The sequence below is a fragment of the Erinaceus europaeus genome, chromosome 10, assembly GCF_950295315.1.
Source record: "Erinaceus europaeus chromosome 10, mEriEur2.1, whole genome shotgun sequence".
NCBI lineage: Eukaryota > Metazoa > Chordata > Mammalia > Eulipotyphla > Erinaceidae > Erinaceus > Erinaceus europaeus.
Window position 1 is genome coordinate 120,410,956 of NC_080171.1, and position 17,692 is coordinate 120,428,647.

The 17,692-nt window shown below is 43.9% G+C and overlaps 1 protein-coding gene across 1 annotated transcript in view; it reads left to right on the plus strand.

Annotated features, from left to right (window-relative positions):
• Positions 1-17,692, plus strand: part of LAMA1 (laminin subunit alpha 1) — a 189,988-nt gene that overhangs the window by 69,132 nt on the left and 103,164 nt on the right. The window contains exons 13-19 of the mRNA XM_060200707.1: positions 673-774; positions 1,846-2,057; positions 3,411-3,522; positions 8,088-8,198; positions 12,234-12,361; positions 13,685-13,774; positions 15,059-15,270. Coding sequence (XP_060056690.1) covers positions 673-774; positions 1,846-2,057; positions 3,411-3,522; positions 8,088-8,198; positions 12,234-12,361; positions 13,685-13,774; positions 15,059-15,270 — 967 coding nt within the window. The remainder of the gene's footprint in view (positions 1-672; positions 775-1,845; positions 2,058-3,410; positions 3,523-8,087; positions 8,199-12,233; positions 12,362-13,684; positions 13,775-15,058; positions 15,271-17,692) is intronic.

Genomic DNA, 17,692 nt, shown 5'->3' on the forward strand with positions numbered 1-17,692 from the left:
TTGGATAGAGACAGAGAAATTGAGAGGGGAGGGGGGAGATAGAGAGGGAGAAAGTCAGAAAGACACCTGCAGCCCTGTTTCACCACTCGTGAAGCTTCCCCCTGCAGGTGGGGACGAGGGGCTTGAACCTGAGTTCTTGTGCACTGTAATGTGAGCACTTAACCAGGTGCACCACTGCCTGGCCCCAGCGTTTGTTACTTTAAACAAAATCCACTAAGGAAGGAAAACTTCCAGTCCATCCTTTAACTGACCAAACAGGTTCCTGTTCCTTATTCTTCTCCTACGAGCAAGACAGTGAGATCCACACCTTGAGGTTCTAGTCATGAATCAAACTCTCTACACCCTGAAATATTTTATGGGAAAGAAACGTCTCCTTGGTGATGACCAGTAGTGGATAGTTATTGACTTTGGGAGCTCTAAGAAGATTATGTTTGTTTTGTTTTGTTTTCTCCCCTCTGTGTGTTTAACTAATATGCTTCATTGTAATAATATCAGTTAAACAAACAAACAAAAAATTCTATGTAGCAGGTTTCTTTTTTACCGCCTTTGCTGTAAAGTCTCTTACATATGGTGGCCACACTGACAGCCTACAGCCTAGCGATTCCAGATGGATCCTAGGGATTGTTTCTCTGTTTTCCTTGTGATGCTCACTCCCACGTACGTGTTTTCCAGCTGACGTCCTTTGGTGGATTCCTGAAGTACACGGTGTCTTATGATATTCCAGTGGATACGATGGACAGTGCCCTCCTGTCTCACGCCGACGTTATCATCAAGGTGATGGCATTGCTGTGGCGCTGTGTGTTTTTAATGATCTCATTCCTCGCAGACGGTGTCTGTGTACGGACCCTCTGCATTGCATTGCTGCCATCTGGACCGAATGTGGGCATTCTGTTCCTGTGAGCCGCCTCAGGAAAGCATGTGGACTTCTCTGCCTTAGATCAACAATGGGCTCCTCTTGTCCACACTTAGCAGGAAATCAGTTTTTTCTCTAGTGTTAGAACTACTTTTTTGAACCTTTTAGTCCCCTTTTTGCAAATGATTAAGCAGTGGTGCTGGGCGATACGGGGACAGGGAAAGCGTCATTTTCCCCTTCTCCTCTGTTCCTTTCCTTGCACCTTCTCTCTCCCAGGGCCAACCACAGGCTCACATTAGGTCACCTCAGTGGTAAGAAGCCACCTGGGTTTTTTTTCATGTCTCCAGTATCCACACCCTCCTCCAGTTCTAGTTCCCTTCAGTAACATGCACTATCTCCAACCTCCAAAGGAAAATTATCTTTGTTGACAGCAAGTCTATGAAAAGCAAGAGATTTATTTTCATTTTTTTCCCCCACTTTTATACTTCAGTTTAGGGGTATTAGATTGTTTTTTTTTTTTTTTTTGAGGAAAACCAGACAACTGTATGACTAGGATTTCTTTCTTTGCTTATTTTCTTTTTGTTTTTCTTTTTTTTACGTTCTAGTAAGAGACACCATCTTTAGCTTTATTATCTGAATCCTTCTGAGAGCAATACAGAAGAATATGTTTTCTCTGATAGTTTCAGACCAAGAGTTACAGGCATCATAGTATGTTCTCCCAAAGAATCCTGGCAAAAGGAAGCCCCAGGTTGCTGAATAAAGAACTTAATCTGTGGTCCAGGAGGTGGCACAATGGATAAAGCATTGGACTCTCAAGCACCAGGTCCCCAGTTCAATCCTTGGCAGGACATGTACCAGAGTGATATCTGGTTATTTCTTTTTCTCCTCCTATTTTTCTCGCTAATGAATAAATAAAATCTTTTTAAAAAGACTTTACCTTTTTATCTTGAAAATGGACTACAACTATATTTTCTCTTGTTTTTAAATGTTAGGGTAATGGACTCACTTTAAGCACCCAGGCTGAGGGCCTGTCATTGCAACCTTATGAAGAGTACTTAAGTGTGGTCCGACTGGTGCCTGAGAACTTCCAAAATTTTAATAACCAAAGGGAGATAGATCGTGACCAGCTAATGACTGTCCTGGCCAATGTGACCCATCTGTTGATCAGAGCCAAGTACAATTCTGCAAAGAACGCTCTTTACAGGTGTGTATTGGAAAGAAAAAAGAGAAAGAGAAAATTTATGGTGAGGGTACTTCAGGCCTATCTTTATTATCATATATTTTAAAGCTTTATATGTTTTACACTTATTGGATGATATACACAGGTGTATTTGTGTGGTATACTGAATTTTAAGTGTATTGTATTATATAGTGGAATTGACTGTTTATTTAAAAATTTTTTTTATTATCTTTAGTTATTGAGTATAGACAGCCAGAAATTGAGAGGGAAGGGGGTGATAGGGAGAGAGACAGAGAGACACCTGCTGCCCTACTTCACCACTAGTGAAGCTTTCCCCCTACAGGTGGGGACCAGGAGCTAGAACCCGGTTCCTCGTGCACTGTGCACTGTAATATGTGAACTCAACCAGGTGCGCCACTACCTGGCCCCCGGAATTGACTGTTATCTTAGTCGGTGTTTTCTTGTCCACCATAAACACTGAGCCTATTTCTGAATGTAACAGCCTAGTCATTTTCAGCTTGTTGGTCATTTTGGTGCAAAGTGGTTTATTTTCCTTTCAGGTCAGTGCATTTAGGTATTCGATTGTTTACATTTAAACTCCACACTTTAGATAGTTACAACAGAAGGTGCTGCCCAAGAGCTAAGTCTATCGGACTTTGGAGCTGTGCGTTCTCTGCTCTGTAGGGTCAGGCAGAGTCCTGTGCGTCATGGCGGGAAGAGATGGCCACTTTAGTTGTGTGCTTAACCAGGCCTACCAACAGAGAATTACTCTGCTTCTCTGATTTTATTGACGTTAGGAGAATTATTCATGATACAGATATATCTAGTAAGATAACAAACTTGTCATCAAGATCAGAAACTTTCAAAGTGGTATTCTGATAAATGTCTGACGAACTTTCGTGTGCCTATCTGGGCCATGCTGCGTCTGGCTTCACCCTCCTGAGACTGATGGACTTAGGTCTCACAGGACCTACTGAAGCTAGCTAGCATGTGTGTCCTTGACTGTGTATTTCATTGTGAAGGTCAGCTTCTGGGTATGTGGAGCTAAGTACAAAACTCGGTGCAGCTAAGGAAAACATAGAAACACAAACTGAAGAAGAATCTTTGTATGAGAGATAAGCAAAATGACACACGCCTTTTTCTGAAGCGCTCAAGTTTCAAATGTACAACATCAGACCCTTCTCACCGCTGTCTCTGGTCAGCTCCGCACCCACTCATGAATGCTTTGAAAACATAATGACAGCCCCAGAAAATGTCTTCTTTTGAAAATCTTCGCTTATCATTAAGTTGAATCTTTTTTTCAGAGTCCCTCTTCACTGAGATGCTCGACATCAGTTGTGAGTGGGCACGTCACTGAACAACCCTGTCTGTTTGCAGGTTGGATTCAGTGTCCTTGGACACAGCGAGTCCTAACGCTATTGACCTGTCGCTGGCCGTGGACGTGGAGCATTGTGAATGTCCCCAAGGCTATGCAGGGATCTCCTGTGAGGTAATGCGAAAGAAACCCCCTACTCCCTCTGAGTCTTCGTCCTTTTTTCTTTCTCAGGAAAAGAAACAGCTCTTGGCAGGCCATATGATGACTCACTTTGGGTTTTGTTTGTTTGTTTGTTTGTTTGTTTGTTTTGCTTTCCTTTGGGAACCCAATGCTTCTAAACGTTGGACTTTTGGGAACTATAGGAATATTGGAAATTGCATTATTTAAAGAAATTGTAGGATCCAGGCAGTCGCGCACCTGGTGAAACGCTCACGTTATAATGCACAAGGACCCAGGTTCAAGCCATTGGTTCCCACCTGCAGAGGCAAAGCTTCACAAGTGGTGAAGCAGCACTGCAGGTGTCTCTCCGTCTCTCTACCTCCCCACCTTCCCCTCTCAATTCCTGTCTCTATGCAATAATAAATAAAAGATTTTTTAAAAAGAAAGAAAAATCTTTTTTTTTAAATTTTTTTAAATTTTTTTTTATTTAAGAAAGGATTAATTAACAAAACCGTAGGGTAGGAGGGGTACAACTCCACACAATTCCCACCACCCAATCTCCATATCCCACCCCCTCCCCTGATAGCTTTCCCATTCTCTATCCCTCTGGGAGCATGGACCCAGGGTCATTGAGGGTTGCAGAAGGTGGAAGGTCTGGCTTCTGTAATTGCTTCCTCGCTGAACATGGGCGTTGACTGGTCGGTCCACACTCCCAGTCTGCCTCTCTCTTTCCCTAGTAGGATGGGTCTCTGGGGAAGCTGAGCTCCAGGACACATTGGTGGGGTCTTCAGTCCAGGGAAGTCTGGCCGGCATCCTGATGACACCTGGAACCTGGTGACTGAAAAGAGAGTTAACATACAAAGCCAAACAAATTGTTGAGCAATCATGGACCCAAAGCTTGGAAAAGTGGAGAGGAAGTATTAGGGAGGTACTCACTGCAAACTCTAGTATACTTCTGCTTTCTTACTTTGGTGCCATACTCCAAACTCAGTCAATTTCTGCTTTGCGTTTCTACTATTTCTTCCTTTTTTTTTTTTTACATGCATAACATTCCCCAGATTCCCATTTAGCAATACAACCCCCACTATTTCATTCATCATTTTTCATGGACCTGTATTTTCATGGACCTATATTCTCCCCACCCACCCAGGATCCAGGCAGTCGCGCACCTGGTTAAACACTCACGTTATAATGCACAAGGACCCAGTTTCAAGCCATTGGTTCCCACCTGCAGAGGCAAAGCTTCACAAGTGGTGAAGCAGCACTGCAGGTGTCTCTCCGTCTCTCTACCTCCCCACCTTCCCCTCTCAATTCCTGTCTCTATGCAATAATAAATAAAAGATTTTTTAAAAAGAAAGAAAAATCTTTTTTAAAAAAGAAAAAATTTGTATTTCTTTGCTAGGTGTGGGCTAGGACTCCTAGAAATGTACTTGGCATCACTCCCTTGGCCTAGTAAACTGAAAAACTATAACCCCAGTGCCATACCTTACGCTTCTAATGAGGCTTAACTATGGTTGTATTGAGTATTTGCAAATACCCAGAATCTGGGCCACGCATTTGGGCAAAACATGCAACATGCATTCTACATCTGACCCTCTGCCTGAGTTTAGTTTTTTTCAGTTGATAAAGAGGGGATCAGAGCACCACTCCACTGTTTTATGTGGTGCCAGTGATCGAACCCAGGGACTCCTGCACACAAGCTAGAAGCTTGACCACTAACATAGCTCTCCTGTCCCTGTTGCTAAAAGGTGTTTTCCTTGTTTTGTTTTTAATTATTTGGGCAAAGTATTTTTTAAATTTTTATTTATAAAAAGGAAACACTGACAGAAACCACAGGATAAGAGGGGTACAACTCCACACAGTTCCCACCACCAGAACTCCGTAGCCCATCCCCTCCCTTGATTACTTTCCTATTCTTTATCCCTCTGGGAGTATGGACTAAAGTTTATTGTGGGAGGCAGAAGGTGGAAGGTCTGGCTTCTTGTAACTGCTTCCATGCTGAACATGGGCGTTGGCAGGTGGATCCATACTCCCAGCCTGTCTCTCTCTTTCCCTAGTGGGGCAGGGCTCTGGGGAGGTGGGGTTCTGGGACACATGGGTGAGGTCGTCTGCCCAGGGAAGTCAGGATGGCATCATAATAGCATCTGCAACTTGGTGACGTAAAGGTGGCAAGATATAAATTGGACAAAATGGTTTATGAACAGGAACCAAAAAGGAGGAAGAGAGCAGATGAGACTAGGGATCATAGGGATGCTTGATACACTTTCTACTCCGTGAATTAGGAAATTGAGACACAGAAGGATTAAGTATCAGGATTAAAAGAACACCACCAGGAAATGGTCAAGTCAGGATTGAAACTTCATGCATGCTAATCAGTGCATGATCCTGCCTTTCTTGCGTTCACCACTGACTATGATTGTCAGCAGCTGTCACTGACTTATTTCTTGGCAATCATTTTTACAAAATGGAAACATTTAATTGATATATTTTGTCTTTTGTCTTTATCAGTTATAAACTTTGCAGTTAATAAAGTTGACCTAATGCTTTCTGGCATAGATACTTATTTTTGCATAGGTATTTAAATACATATTTTTATTAAAAATATGGTACAGTTTTCTAGACAGGGGCCAGGTGGAGAACTAACTTTTTTTAAAAAATATTTTGTTTTAATGAAAGAGAGAGATGCAGAGAGGAAGACACAGAGAGAAAGACCAGAACACTCTTCAACTCTGGCTTATGGTGGTGCTGGGGATTGAACCTGGAACCACAGAGCCTCAGGCATGAAAATCTCTTGCATAGCCATTATGCTGTCTCCCCAACCTGCAAACTAAGTTTTAAATCTCATTTATGTCTAGGCACAGCAAGTGTTTGTAGGTTCTATGTCCAATATGCATAGGACACAAAGGATAAGCAGTTGTAAGCCTCCCTCGTAGTACATCATTTGAGGGAATCAGGCAGGGAGGGAAGCATGGGGGGAATCTGAGGAGAAACCCCAGTCGGCTAGACCAGTAGGGAGAAGAATCAAGCATCGGCTGTGAAGTTCTCAGCCCATTGAGCTTTGTAGGAGAATGTGCTGGGATGCTTGCTCAAGTAAGCAAAGGAAGCCTAATAAGCATTTACAGCTGTTCTTACTAAGCATAAGAGCTCATTCTCTGGGAGTCAGATGGTAGCACCGTGGGTTAAGCGCACGTGGCACAAAGCAAGGACCGGTGGAAGGATCCTGGTTCGAGCCCCTGGCTCCCCACCTGCAAGGAAGGCGGTGAAGCAAGTCTGCAGGTGTCTGTTTTTCTCTCCCCCTCTCTATCTTCCCCTCCTCTCCCCGTTTCTTTCTGTCCTATCCAACAACAACGACATCAATAACAACTTCAACAATAAAAAAACAAGGGCAACAAAAGGGAATAAATAAATATTAAAAAAAAAAAAAAGAGCTCATTCTCTGAGAATTGAAGAGTCAGCCAGCTACTGGTCTGGAATGGAATTGTTGGTAGCCCGTGGCACCACACAGACCTTCAAGCAGCTGCCTGTAGTAGTGCCTCTCTGTGGACAAGTCCAGTCCCCAAGGGGAGCCATGGCTACATGGAAGTGCTAGGGGAACTTTCCCAGCACTGTATGAATGAAAGCATTTATGTATTAGCTGTACAAGGAAAAAGCTCTTTAAGAATTCGCGTAACAATAAAAGCAAAATCTACACATCCTTCTCCCATGACCTCGTGGGATTGTGTTGACCTCCGATTGAGTCAGCGTTTCCCCCGTCTGCTCTCAGAAGGCACTACATGCCCTCTGTGGACGTAGGCAGCTCCTCTGTGGACATGAGTCCTGGAGCTGTGCTCCCCTGACTCTGAGTTGAGTCACTCCACCAACCTAAAAGTCACTGCTTTATGCTGCAGATTCCATGTCTGTAATGTGGAGATAATCTTTCTCTCTGTTGTCAAAAGGATCAAATAGATTGCTGGGTCTGGGTAGTTTCTTAATTCCGTTTTCTTTTTAAAGATTTTATTTATTTATTCATGAGAAAAGACAGGAGGAGAGAGAGAGAGAGAGAAAGAAAGAACCAGACATCACTCTGGTACATGTGCTGCCGGAGATGGAACTCAGGACCTCATGCTTGAGTGTCCAGTGCTTTATCCACTGTGCCACCTCCCGGACCACATTTCTTGATTCTTGTAGACAATTATATATTGGACAGATACAGAGAAATTGAGAAGGAAGGGGGAGATAGAGGAGGAAAGAGACAGAGAGAGACACTGGTAACACTGCTTCATGGCTTGTCAAGTTTTTCCCCTGCAAGTGGGAATCAGGGGCTCGAACCTGGGCCCTCGTGTACTGTAACGTGTGTGTTCCACCAGGTGCATTGCCAGCCAGCACCAGAGAGAGTGGTTTTCTTGGGTGCCTGTACTACCTGTCTGTGGTGCCCATGGAAAGCACACAATAAAGAAGTTTAAGAAGTGAGAAATAGGCCATAAGTTGCTCTGCTCGTGGAAAATCAAGCAGTGTATATGTTTCGAATATCTTGGGAAGAGGATGGTTTGTCTAACATGCAGAGGTGTCTCCGAGGCACTCACCCATCTTTCTTTTTGCAGTCCTGTCTTCCTGGCTATTACCGAGTGGATGGGATACTCTTTGGAGGAATTTGTCAGCCTTGTGAATGCCACGGCCATGCAACGGAGTGTGATATTCACGGCATCTGCCTTGTGAGTCTGTTGTTGAAACCCTGCACTAGCCCTCTCCTCCACACCCCAAAGCAACTGCTGTACAGAAGTGATTTTTTAAAATAGGCTTCTTCCACAGCAGGCTATCCCTGGCCTGCAGACCACACATATGCAGGTCTGTCTAAGTTCATTCAATGCTTAATGCTTTCTCCCCTCCATTTCCATTCTTTTATTTTAAGAAAGGGAGCCCTTTAAAATATATATATATATATCTTACGTAATAGTAGAAAAGGAATATATAATTTGGGGTTGTGTGTTAGCACCTGGTTGAGTGCACAATTTACAGTGTGCAAGGACCCAGGTTCAAGTCCCCAGTCCCCATCTGTAAGGGGAGAGCTTTGTGAGTGGTGAAGCAGGGCTGCAGGTGTCTCTCTGGCTTTCTCTCTATCTCCTCCTTCCGTCTCGATTTCTGGCAATTTTTAAAAAAGGAATATTTAATGTTATTGCAGTGTTTGTTTGTTTTCAGAACACTGCTCAACTCTGGTTTCTAGTTGGTGCTGGGAATCAAACCTGGGACCTTTGGTGCCTTGGGGCATGAAAGGCTTTTCACATAAACATTATGCTGTCTGCCCAGCCCTCACTGCAGGATTCTTAGTACAACACTGAAAAGCAGATATTTGCTCTTAATGTTATAAAGCAGTAAGGTGGTATAAAATGTCCAATAATAAAATACAAAGAAATAGATTAAAAAAAAATTTCATTGGGTGTTAGTGGTTTATAGCATAGTTGTCTTATGCATGGGCACAATTGCCCTGCTCCGTGTGACAGTTGTCTGTGAAATATTACCACCCATATCCTAGGACCATCATCCCTCCTACCCAGACCCTCCCTGAAGCACCCCTCTTCCGTTCCTTCTCAAGAATCAGATGTGTAAAAAGCAGGTGCTAGCATTTATTATTTTAATATTATTTTACACAGTGTATCATAAAAAGAACAGTAAGTTATCTGATAACCACTTGTTTATAAATGCCAAGAACCTCTTTCTTGTACATGAAAGAGAGCTTAGCAAATATGTAGACCATCTTGAAAATGGATTTTGGGCAGATACAGGGCAGGTCTTGGCTTTTTTTTTTTTTTTTTAACTTCAATTAGGAATTCTTATAGGCTCTTATGTCTTCAAGCCAGACCACACTCCTAAGTCCTAATGGATTCAGGGCTCTGGGATAGAGTGAATGCCTACATTAATCAGTAGAAGCCCTATTCTTTATAAAGGAAGTGTCCATGCTCTTTTCAGAAGAGATTGATTGAGTCACAGGCCTAGGGAAAATTAATTATCAGATCCATGGAGAAGCTCTCGGCATGATGCCATAGATTGCTGCTTCTGCTGCTTCTCTCTGGAGCCGAATTTTTCTTTATTCTGTAAGTAAAGCTTTCATTTCTTTGTTTTGTGAGTGAAGTGCCTGTAGGCACCACATGAAATAATGGTTTACACACTGACTTGACCCTTCGAGGATCAGTTTGCTCACGGGCACAGCTTCTGGTGGCTTGATGAGGCTCTTGCTGTTTTTGTTATTGTTGTTGTTGTTTTGTTTTGTTTTTAACACTTCTCTCTTGCCCATGGGTTTTGCAAGGGTAGCATTTTAGGGCCCTCAGCTAGCCTTTGGCTGGTATTCAGTGGTTGTGTTTGTCACTTATCATTTTAGTTACAGGCAGGCTGCAAGAATATAGTCATGTGTTTCTATTAATATGGGAGTGTGAAAACAGAATGAGTATTAAAGTAAAAGTTGTAGATGGCGACTGACCCTGAACTTTTAATCCAAGTAAGTGGTCATGATTTTGTATCATATGTGTAATTAATATATTTAATATATAAATTTGTTTTAATAGACAGTGGTAAAATAATTTACATGTGCTAATTATTAAATATTAATTAGAACTTTTCAAAAACGTTTACTTTTTATTATTTGTTTATTATTGGATAGAGACAGAGAGAAATTGAGAAAGAAGGGGGAGATAGAAAAGGAAAGAGACAGGGAGACACCTACAGCCCTGCCTCACCACTCATGAAGCTTTCCCTCTGCAGGTGGGGGGACCAAGGGCTTGAACTCGTGTCCTTGCACACTGTAATGTGTGCACTTCACTGTCTGGTCCCCAGAAACCAGTTTGTTTTATTTTTTAAGTAATTTTTATTAGTGATTTAATAATGATTGGCAAGACTGTAAGATAACAGGGGTACAATCCCACACAGTTCCCACCACCAGAGTTCCGTGTCCTCTCCCCTCCACTGGAAACTTCCTTATTCTTTATCCCTCAGGGAGTATAGGCCAAAGTTCTTTATGGGGAGCAGAAGGTGAGAGGTCTGGCTTCTGTAGTTGCTTCTCCACTGGACATGGGTGTTGGCAGGTGAATCTATACCCAAAGCCTGTTTCTATCTTTCCCTAGTGGGGCAGGGACCTGGGGAGGTGGGGTTCCGGGACACATTGGTGAAGTCGTCTGTTCAGGGAGGTCCAGATGGTGTCATGATAGCACCTGCAACTTGGTGTCTGAAAGGCAGTAAGTTATCAAGCAAACTGTTATGTAAACAGGCATCCAGAGGTAGGAATAAAGCCTATGAAAGTGACTGAGGCCCCAGGAGACGAGGTGGCCTGGTAGTGATCAAAATGGCCATCATTCAAGTGCTGGTCTCTTGCCCTTATGTAGATTTTGTCATCCTTACTTGATCTGACAGGGTAAGCCTTAGAGTGATTGAGGGAACTGAAATCGGAAGTAGGTGAGAAGGGTATCTAGGTCTCAGTAGAAACTATTTGATCAAGTCCTTTGCTTTGTCATTTTTAGGTCTTTCTACTTGCTGCACTTATTGAGTCCTGCAAACTATTGTGCCCTTTCTAGACACTGATCAGTGTCTTCACTGTATATTTACTCCTCTTTCCTCCTGTAATAAACTCTCTAAGTAACGTAATCAGAAGCATCCCTGAGATTTGGCCATAGTTGATGATTCTTACACACTTATAAAAATTTTTTAAAATATTTATTTATTCCCTTTTGTTGCCCTTGTTATTTTATTGTTGTTGTTATTGATGTTGTCATTGTTGGGTAGGATAGAGAGAAATGGAGAGAGGGGGGTCAGAAAGACAGGCACCTTCAGACCTGCTTCACGGCCTGTGAAATGACTCCCCTGCAGATGGGAAGCCGGGGGCTTGAGCCGGGATCCTTACACCGGTGTTTGCACTTTGCACCACCTGTGCTTAACCTGCTGCACTTCCGCCTGTCTCCCGATTCTTACACATTTTAAGCAGATAATTCTTCAGTTCCAATCTTCCCTTGTGCTCATCAGAGTGTAAGGAGCAGTGTACTGTTAGCGAGACCTCTCCCAGGTCCGAGTTGTCTACCCAAATGCTAGCAAGTGCAGCCCCCGTAACATTTTTTTCTCCTCAACTTGGCAAGACTCTGCTTCCCTGCACCCACACCGCCTTGGGCGGAATCTTCAAAACCGAAAGGCTTGTACTAACAAGACTCACCTCTTAGGTTCCCTTCTCTCTGGGACACAGGCCTGCAGCCTCTGTCGTCCAGTGTGTGAAGTCAGCTGTTCCACGTTTTACTCCAGAAGGACAAGTCTGGTACCAGTCGTTCCACCATCATCTGAGACGAAAGCTCTTATCCATTTCATTTATACAAACTTGAATGGGTTTTATTTTTATTTATTACTAGAAAGAGAGAAATCAAGAGGAGGGTGAGAGAGAGAGAGAGAGACCTATAGCACTGCTTCACCATACACATGGACTCTCCCCACCGCCCCCCATAGATGGAGACTGGGGGCTTGAACCCGAGTCCTTGCACATTGTAACCTGTACACTCAATCATATGTATCACCACCCTGCCCCTCAAAATTTAAAGGCTTAATAGTCAATCTGGAAACATGTCATACCAGAGTTTGGTAACTAGTTTTAGGGGTTTTGTTCATTCTTCTCTTTACTTGGACTTCATCTTATTTTGTAGATGAATCTGAAAATCTTTTCAGAAGACTCTAGTCAGTTCTTTCTTTTTTTTTTTTTTTTCTTTCCCTTGCATATGTTCCAGGCTTGTGAACACAACACCACAGGACACCACTGTGAACAGTGCACACCAGGCTTCTATGGCCGGCCGGCCCAAGGAAGCCCGGGGGACTGCCAGCCCTGTGCCTGCCCCTTGACCACCGCCTCCAACAAGTAAGTCTTGATACCCACCAGCAGCAGCAGCGTCTTTCCTGCAGGGGTTTCCATCCAGAAGTGCTCAGACCTTCAGGGCAAGTCAGTGTACATTGGGAAAGTAAATCTTGCCCAGCGGTACTTACGATGAAACAGAGGCATGGACTTTAATAGAAGAGAAAAGTGGGGTTATGCAGTTGTGTGAGAATAGTTGAGTGATGCCAAGAATGGTCTGCAGTGCTTTTTCCTTCTTGGTCTAGTGTTTCTCTAGTTCTTCCGTAAGTATATATGATGTTCCCACCATGGGACTGGGAATGACAGGAATGTAGAGATGAGTAAAATATTGATTCTGGCCTTAAGGAGTTTAGGACCTATTGGCCAAAGTATGTGAATATGATGCTTAATTAAGGATGGGCCATATTCATGTATTGATTCCAACCCTATCTGTTGAACCACTCCTCGATACTGGGTGTCAGTTGTTCTTGACTTAGCTGTTCAGTTTCTGTATCCAGCCCCGTGGAATCTGGTGTGACCTGACCAGTGGAGGTGGCGGTCAACGTACAGTGAGACTCAGCGAGGAGTGACCCAGTGAGATGGCTCTTGGTCCAAGATTGAAGTATGAGAAAAGTGTTGTTACAGTGCAGACAACCTTGAAGCACACATTATGAAGAGAAGGGAGGAGAGAGAGTGAGCCAAGGCCTGTATGAAAGCTGTGTATTCAAAAAATAAGAAAAGAGAAAGAAAGAACTCTTATTCCATTCACACCTAAAGAATCCCCCCATGAATACTTTTATTTGAAACTGCAGTGTATCAGTCCACTGCAACCAGAGTTATTGTGATGCCATCGCAGGGCGCCATCAGTGCTGCCTCTCAGACCTCCCTCAGGCCCAGTAGAGTTGAAGGAGACTTTGGTTGGGCAGAGGGATGGGTACTTGGCTAAGTTAATTCCTGAAATTCAGGAGGCCGTTGAGCGATTATTGTGTAAGATCATTGTATGGTTGCTAAAAAATTGCTCACTCTCACCCAGTATGGGCCGGGCTCTGAGGCAGATAACCCATGTCAGGGAAATCAGGGAGAGGAAGTTAACTTGACCAGAAACAACAAAGACTCTCAGGCTAGATGACCACTTAGTTGGGCACTGGAGATAAGCCAGTGAACCCAGCAGCAGATGGGGTAAAGGGAATAGGGGGCAGGAGAGTGAGCAGTGCCCGGGGCTGAGGCGCCTGGGATAGACAGTGTAGTCATGGCCTTCTGGTTCTGAGGCGAGGTAGGAGGTAAGCATTTTAAAGTTTGCGAACCTGTGCAGCATCCGTTGGAAATGGATTTTGCCCTTTGTTTCCACAGCTTCAGCCCTACCTGCCATCTCGACGGTGATGGAGACGAGATAGTCTGTGACCAGTGTGGCCCCGGATACTCGGGAATGTGGTGTGAGAGGTACTCCGCAGCGCTCTGCTGCTTTCTAGAAACTGACTTAAAATGAGTTTTCACTGCTTTGTGTTGACTTATTTTTATTTAATGATCATTCTTGGAAGAGGCAGTCAGAAATCAAGAGGGAAAGGGGTGATAGAGAGGGCGAGAAACAGAGACACCTGTAGCCCAGTTTCACCACTCGAAAAACTTCCCCCTGCAGATGGGGACCGGGGGCTCGAACCTGTGTACCTGCAGTTCATACCATATGCACTCAACCAGGTGTGCCACCACCCGGCCCCTGTGTTTATTTTTAAATGACTGGTGAGTGTGGTTTTGTAATTGTGATGCATGGTTATTATTTCATATAATCATCATGTTAAACTCCTGGCAATTATTTTTATCTCCCTTGAGCCAAAAATATCATCAATAACAATAGGAAGCAGCCAGTCATCAGCACCTGCTGCCCATATGTTTCAATATCCCATTCCCCTGGATAAGTCCATGAATGAGGGATGGTTTGACTAATCTTCATTCTCTTTTCGGATTATCTTAAATTCTCCCTAAACTGTATTCCATTCGGTGGCAATAAGGTGAAACTTGGACTAGGTATGTTGTATTATATCCAAGCAAAGGACTCTGGGGAAGGAGCGTGAGGGCTTGGGTATGGGTACAGAAGGCATTAGAGTCCTGGAGCATGATGGGGGGGCAGGATCTGTGCTGGGGGGGGGGCGTGCTCTGTAGACACCTATCACAGGGAAATGAGAAACTGTCCTCATGTATCAGCCACCATACTGTGATCCATTATCCCTTCAATGAAATGATAGAAAAAAGAAAGAAAGATTCACCTGTTGAGGTCAGAAATGACAGGAAGGACCTAAGTAAGGGGAGCACTTACACTGCTGCACCATGCTAGAACATAAGTTCCCCAGGCACACCTGTGTGTATGGGGAAAGGAAAGCCGTTGCACAGGATGTCTTTTCCCTTGTCTGAGTCTCACTGTCAGGCTCTTGCTAATCTCACTGCAGAACTAAGTGACATCCCTGAGTAGTGGGATCAAGGTCACACTTGGCCTGGGGCCTGATGCATATTAGTTTGGATTGATGGTCCATTCTGAGTGAACTCTCTGAGATTCACAATGCACAGAGAAGAAGATCTGTGAAAGCTGAGCCCAGAGTTGTGTTGGCTTGAGTAGAAAAAAATATATATATCCAGTCTGATTTATTAGCCATGCCCAGAAAACCCCAGATGGTGGGCTAGTATCCAGAGTAATTGCATTTGTTGGGATCTCACTTTGCATCTTTCCTGCAGATGCGCAGACGGTTACTATGGAAACCCCACAGTGCCCGGGGAGTCCTGCATTCCCTGTAACTGCAGTGGCAATGTTGACCCCTTGGAGCCTGGCTACTGTGATTCTGTCACTGGAGAATGTCTGAAGTGTGTTGGGAACACGGACGGCCCCCACTGTGAGAGGTGTGCGGACGGCTTCTACGGGGATGCTGTGGTCGCCAAAAATTGCCAAGGTGAGTGTGAGTTCTGAAGATACATTCGTGGCTTGCTCCTGCTGTGGATCCTGCTTCATCCACCTACTTCGTGAGTCAAGGTGATCAACCCATAGATACCTGTGTTCTGACGGGTGGAAACTAAGACCTGATTTTCTGCTGCCTGCCCTGTCTTTCCTAGCACCATTACTCTAAATCAGGGCCAAGTGCATAGAAAAATAATTCACCCATCTCTCTTGAGGAGGAAGTGGGGCTTGGCAAAGTGCTCCAAGGAGGTGACCCCAGTGTCTGGCACAGTCGTGAGGGAGATTCCAAGCCAAGGACTTTTATGAGGCAGATGAGACTTTTTTTTATTCTTATTAATTTATTTATATAAAAAAATATCGTCAAGACCATAGGATAAGGGAGGTACAGTTCCACACATTTCTCACCACCAGAACTCCATATCCCATCCCATAGCCCTTGAAAGCTTTCCTATTCTTTGTCCCTCCAGGGAATAGGGACCCAGGATCATTATGGGGTGCAGAAGGTGGAAGGTCTGGCGTTTGTAATTGCTTCTCTGCTGGACATGGGTGTTGGCAGGTGGATCCATACTCCCAGCCTGTTTCTATCTTTCCCTAGTGGATCAGGGCTCTAGGGAGGTGGGCACACTCCAGGACACATGGATGGGGTCGTCTGCCCAGGGAAGTCAGGTTGGTGTCATGGTAGCATCTGCAACTTGGTGGCTGAAAAAGCATTAAGCTATAAACCAGAACAAATTCATAGTCAGGAGCCGAAAGGCAAGAATATAGCAGATGAGTTTTGGGGCCTCCATTTTGGAAAAAGCTAGTAGGTCTATTTTAGGTATATTCTAAGGGGCCCATGACTTTACTAATTTTGAGGCAGGATGAGATGTGGGATGGAAATGGGGAAACACCAGCTCCAGAATCTGGCACTTCTTAGAAGTCTGTGCCTGAACCACTCGCTGGACTGACTCATCGAGCTCTGTTTTGATCCTGAAAATGATGAATCTTATAGAACATCTCACAGAGAAATGTATGTTTTACACATTTCCCAAATGAAAGACCAATAGATTTAGTACTGATATAGCCCTAATTTTTTTCTTATAGTTCTAAGATAAGAAATAAAGAAGTAAAACATAAATTATTCTGGTAACCTATATAAATGCTAATTTTATTATGCTATTACAAGGTGAAGACACAAGAGGGCACCAGATACACAGTTTTTATTTTTCCTGCTCACATCACCAGATTAGCATTCCTTGTTAGGAAAGCAGGGGAAGCAATGACAGAAGCCAGACCTTCCACCTTCTGCATCCCACAATGCCCCTGGGTCCATGCTCCCAGAGGGATAGAGAATGGGAAAGCTATCAGGGGAGGGGATGGGATACGGAGATCTGGTGGTGGGAATTGTGTGGAGTCTTATCCTATGGTTTTGTTAATGTCTCCTTTTTTAAAAAAATAAATAAAAGGTTTAGAAGATTATAAAATTGTAGGGGGGTTGTTCCATGCCACAGTCGCCAACAGTATTCAGTGTCCCCCGTTACTGTTAACCACCACAGCTCTTACAAAGTCTTAGACACATCTGCCCTTTATTTTATTTTGGAAGTTTATGTATTTCAGTTCTCTCTGTTCCACATATGAGAGTAACCATGTAGCAGTCGCCTTTCACCTCCTTACTTCATTAAGCACAATCGCCTCTAGTTCCATCCACTTTGTCCCAAAAGATACAACAGGTGGTCCAGGAAGTGATGCAGTGGATAAGGCATTGGACTCTCAAGCATGAGGTTCTGAGTTCAATCCCCGGCAGCACATGGACCAGAGTGATGTCTGGTTCTCTCTCTCTCTCTCTGTCTCTCGACTCATCTTTTTCTCATTAATAAATAACTAAAATATTTTTTAAAAGGAAAGATACAACAGATTAGCATTTTAGAGCCCAGAGGGGATCAACCTGATCTTTAGCCAAGAGGCCATCAGGATTGGTTTTTCTTAGGAGGACAATGAGGAGAAGATACCTGGTCTGTGTCTGAGGCTTCCAAGTTTGCAGAATGCGGTGACAACTTTCCTGTCCTGTCCTTTTGATTTGTTCCTCCCTTCATTTGTGACTGCCGTGTCTGTTCTCAGACACTAAGTGCCGTGGTGGAGGCTGGGAATGTTAGATCCAACCTATACCTGATGACTGGAGAGGAAACACCTGGGTAGATTGTTCCGGAATCTGAGTAATGTGGGTTAAATAGACTCTGGGGTTTGGTCACAGACCAGCTTTTGTGAAATTAAGTGACTTGCTTGACCTCTCTAAACCACTGTCCTCTCGTGCATAAAATGGACACGATTATATGACATATTGTCTTGGGTAGGGGAATAGAAACAGTGATTCTGCAAAGAGACTCTCATGCCTGAGGCTCCAAAGTCCCAGGTTCAGTATCCCAAACTACCATAACAAG